General features: G+C 41.8%; 1 protein-coding gene across 1 annotated transcript in view; it reads right to left on the reverse strand.

Annotated features, from left to right (window-relative positions):
• Positions 1 to 5,031, reverse strand: part of LOC106869044 (uncharacterized) — a 14,742-nt gene extending 9,711 nt beyond the window's left edge. Inside the window, exon 1 of the mRNA XM_014914553.2 lies at positions 1,498 to 5,031. Coding sequence (XP_014770039.2) covers positions 1,498 to 4,975 — 3,478 coding nt within the window. The 5' untranslated portion in view covers positions 4,976 to 5,031. The remainder of the gene's footprint in view (positions 1 to 1,497) is intronic.
• Between the last annotated feature and the right edge of the window lie 17 nt (positions 5,032 to 5,048).

The raw sequence follows: 5,048 nt of genomic DNA on the forward strand, positions 1-5,048 counted from the left end.
ATATATATATATATATATAAATGTATAATAAACTTTATAATAAACTTTAATATAAATGAATTTAGCGTCAAAACTCTTATTTAAATTTGTGATATATAACCAAGGAGATTGATCCATAAGGAGTCTACTATAGACCATTGTGGACGAATTTTTGCTATTTTGGTAACGACTACGTTTTATCTCACCAAAACATTGTGGAGATATCATTATATGAACACCTATATATATATAATGTAGTCATACATATATATAACATATATATATATACGTATTCATACATATATATGGCATACATACGTACATACATGCATGCATACATGCATATATACCGGGTGCGGCATATACATTTACCCATTATTCAAACAGAAACTGATATACTCTTGTTTGAAAAAGTAATCGCGAATATTGTACGAAGCATCCTAAATTCTTCTTGTTTCATTGTCCACCCTTAATTGACTGTGGCGGGTCAAACAAAACACACGAAGAAATTGTTGTATTGAAAATGGCTGGTGTAAAGAATAATGAAGTGATAAAGCAGTCGAGAAAATATGTTGAACGCAAACGGTGGCCATTTTGAATTGTAAATACATACGTAAAATATTGTCAATGAATATAACAGTCAATTTGTAAACTTTCGTTTACCAAAGCCTAAAACTTTATAGTTGGGGATGGTCATATTTTTGCCAATTAAAGGCATGCGCTATATACTTGGTCTTCGGTTCAACTTCATTATTTTTTTTTATTTTAGCGTCTTTTGTCTAAGCTCTTTGGTCACACATTCTATGAGATACGTGGGATAAAGTGGGCTTAGAGAAAGGACACTAAAGTAAGAATAATGATAGGGATGAAGTGAAGAACGAGTATACAGTGTGTGTGTTTAGTTGGGGAAAATATGACCATCTCAGAGTATAACAATATCTGCTTCAGCATACGATTCGACATACGAGGAATCTTGCAAGACAAATATACAAACGTGAAGCTTTTTATTTTATGATAAAATATATAATGGGTAAGCATATGTACAGGTGTGTGTGTATCGTGTGTGCGTGAGTTTGTGTGTGTGTGTGCGTGTGTGTGTGCACGCGTACGTTTGTATTTAAGCAGATGTATGTCTATGAAAGAACAGCTAGATAGATTGGTGGACGTATGTATTTATACCTGTTCGTGCCTATACATATACAAGGGGGTGCTGAAAAGTTCCTGGCTTTAAGGGTGTAGCGAAAGACCTGGCTGAAGGCCCAACCTTCCGAGTTCTTTTACAGGGCTTAGAAAAACTGAAGGACTGCTGCAGTAAGTGTGTGAATCTGAGAGGGGAACATGTTGAGTAAAATCATAACTGATTCACCTGTATTTTCTTTTACCCAAAGCCAGGAACTTTTCAGCACTCCTTCGTATGTATAGATACATAGTGTGTTTATGCGTTCATGGTTTAAATGAATGGCGCCCATATTGGAGACAGGAAGTCTATAAGCGATTGTATTACGAGAATAATCCTACCTTTTTTCGTGTTTCCAGCACCCGCTTCACGTTTTAATTGTTCAATACGCGGTACCGTGGTGCAATCAGTCTTTGGCGTGGTTTCGTCGGTCTTACCTCCGACGGCTTCCACCTCGACCGTGGGTTCGGCGTCGCCGATACGTGTTTCGCATGATGGAGGTGCTGTTTTATGGTCACCAGCGACACGTTTGACGAAATTTCCGGTTGACTCCGTCGTGCGTCGCTCACAAAGCGCCTCCATAACGAAGTTGTCTCCTTCACCCATGTAGCTTTTATTTTCATGTTGCTTGACGTGGTCGTCTGCTTCTTCAGGTCTGGTCCAGTTGCGATGAAATCCAGTTTCCAGAATCGTACAACTCAAGGATTGCATCGACTCGAGTTGACCGTCGCCGATTTTCTCTTCCTTAATATCTAAAGCTATAGCCATTTGGAAATCTATGGTTTCATCAGTTTCCAATGAAGAATCTTCACAACGTTGACAATCTGTGTTCGATTCGCCAGTGGTGCTCGTTTGTGGGGAAAATGTATTTTGTTCAGATGACAGTTTGTTTGTCGACTGCAACTCTCTGTGCATTTCTTCATGCGTTGTGTTGCAGATATCACGAAGACTTTCACCACTTTCGTTCCGTTCCTGGTCTTGATTCTTGTCATCGTTCGTGTTGCCACTTAAATCTTCGTCCTGTTTATTCAAAATTTTGAAATCAGGGAAAGAACGATCAGTATTTTCAGGGATTTCCAAAACGGGGGACATTTCACTGCGATTGAAACGAGACTCAAAAGAATCTACAATGCTTTTCGCCATTTTGTCTTCTTCAAATTTCCAGTTGAGACCTTTGTCGACAGAATCGACTATGCACAAACTCGTGTTATTTTCTTTTTCAACCTTATTCTCGTCGTTTTTGCAGTTATTTTCCAAGATAATTCCTTCGTACTCGCTTGTGTCACTGTTAAAATGTCTTCCTTTTCTCTCCGTTGGTAAAACGACGTTCACGTAGCTTTCAAGGATTTCTTCGCTTTCAATGTTTATCTCTTCCTCGTTGTAAGTCAACCTCCTCGTATTAGTCTCTTCGCAAAGATTAGCTGCGTATTTTGTGACCGCACACTTATTTTCTGGTTCCTCTACATACGACTTTGAGCAGTAGAGTTCTTCAGTTAAACTGTCATTCCGCTTCTTGTCTTCCCCGCCATCTTCAATGATGTCACACGTCACGTGAGCTACGTCACAATCGGTGAATTCATGGACGGCATCTTCTTCAAATTCGAACGAAGTACTCGGAGTAGCAGTGCCTTCAAAATTCACAGAATTTACAGAATGAGATTTAGGAATTTGAGGCCCCGCATTAGATATTGAATCTTTACCCTTCACAAATTCGTCCTTCTCGGAAAACTCAGAGTCTTGCAGATTGCGTCTATTGAACTCGAAGACGCTTCGATTATTAACAGAATTGTTAATGTTGGGTCCATAAACCGGGTTAACATCTCCTCTCTTTATCGTTTCCAAATCTTCAACACCAGTAAATCCTAAAACAACGTATTCGGGCAACTCTTTATCTTCCATCTCGTCTCGCATGAAGTCTTTCTTTGCACATACTGTGGAAATATCAGTAGTAACATCTTTTGAATCATCGTCTGAATGCTCGCATAGTTTCCCGCCTTTCACCAAATTCGATCTCGTACAGGGGCATCCTTCTGCTGGTTCAATGTTTTCCTCGATCACTGGATAATCCATATCTTTGTAGCAGATGCTTGTGAACAGCGTGTAGTCGCTGTCTTCCGTTAAATCTGAGTAACTACGATCTTTGTCCGTCCCATTAACCTCTCCGCTAGCAGAAGCGGCAGATGTATTGCCTGTATAAGAAATGCAACGTTCGACCGAGTAGCCAGTGACTTCGTCATCGTAACGATTATTCGAAGTGTCGTTGGCTTCGATACTGCGGCGCGTGTACGTCCCTGTCTGTTGTAAGGGACACAAGTCAGGCTCACCCTCAACAGAACACCGCATATCTAAAGGGTTAGACAACGCCGCGTTAGTGATATTCTGTCTGGAATAGCCGATCGGTTCGTCGTCACAATGAACTTCGTGGCCTGTACCCTTTCCTTCCGTTCGTCGTTCTGTGATTCCGTCGCCGTCTCGATTTACAGGATGTTCGTCTCCGTCCGTAGCGTCGCTGCAATCACTGTACATGCTCGCTGCACGTCCTATAACATTGGAACCATCGGCATCTCCGCCCCGACGGTGCTCCGCGCCGTCTCCAACGTTTCCTCGGTAGCCGGTCACGTGATGCATGTGATAGCCATTTCCGTTGTCCCCTCTCTTGCTAGTCATTCCTGCAGCAAAATCTGCAACGTCCGCTTCCGATTCATATCCTGTCACAGCACCGATATTTCCGCTTTTTCTATGCTCAGCATTCACATCGTATCCGGTGACGTCTCGACTACTCTCACTTTCGCAACGATCCTTTACTTCCTGTCCGGCGCCGAACCCGGTGGTGATGGCAATTTCATCGGCCTCTTTTCCGTCGCCATCCAATCGGGAACCTTTGTCGCATGTATAACTCGTGACGTCTAAGAAACCGCTATAACAACTTCCGGTTGGTTCATAATTTCTCTCTACTCCGCTGGCTCCTTCTTCGAGAGAATGGTACCCGGAAGTTGTGATACTAGTCTGTCTTAGGTACCGGGGTACAACTTTATCACTATCGCTGAAACCAACAGTACTATTACCACACGTGACCGAGTCGACGGCCTCGACACAGCTGTCACCACTAGCGCCACCTTGCCGGCAAGTCATGTCAGAAAGGGTAGACATTTTGTCTGTCCAGTTTTCATTCATATAACCGAATGTGCAAACATCTCCAGTGCAGACGATGTTTGCGCTGCTGTCCACAGCCTCGTTTTCAACCCTCTGCCTCCACCTTTCATCCGAGTACTGTCCATTATCTTCTTCTTCTGGGATATCATCGAGATTGTCACATCCGGCGAATATGTTTTCATATCCAGTATATACACTGTCACTTCCGCTGTGATTTTTGCCTTTTTCAGAGTACATGTTACTACTTCCGGAATAGGTGGCGTCAATTTCAGCGAAGATATTTCTTCTGGCATATAAATTGTCGCTCGCAGACAACATGTTACTTCCTGAATACGCAGAATCACTTCCGAAATTGATAGTGTCCTGTTTAGTGTACATTGCCTCACTTCCAGAATACATAACTTCGTTATTTCCGGTGTACATATTTTCAGTTCCGGTATATGATTTGTCATTTCCAATGAACATATTACTTCTTTCATTAGTCGTATCACTTCCGGGATAAACGGTGTTATCCCCAGACATATTATTATTATTATTATTATTATTATTATTATTATTATTATTATTATTATTTCCGAGGTATAAGTCGTCACTTCCGGAATATTGGAGGAGACAGCTGCTGCCGTCATTATCGTGGTGGCTGTGCTGATAGTCATTGTCTTGCATGTCATTGGTGTTTTCTTTACACGTGACTTCGAAGGCAGTTTTAGCTGTGCAGTGAACAGCAGCTTCAGCGCAT

Source organism: Octopus bimaculoides, chromosome 29, assembly GCF_001194135.2.
Source record: "Octopus bimaculoides isolate UCB-OBI-ISO-001 chromosome 29, ASM119413v2, whole genome shotgun sequence".
In the NCBI taxonomy this organism is placed as follows: domain Eukaryota; kingdom Metazoa; phylum Mollusca; class Cephalopoda; order Octopoda; family Octopodidae; genus Octopus; species Octopus bimaculoides.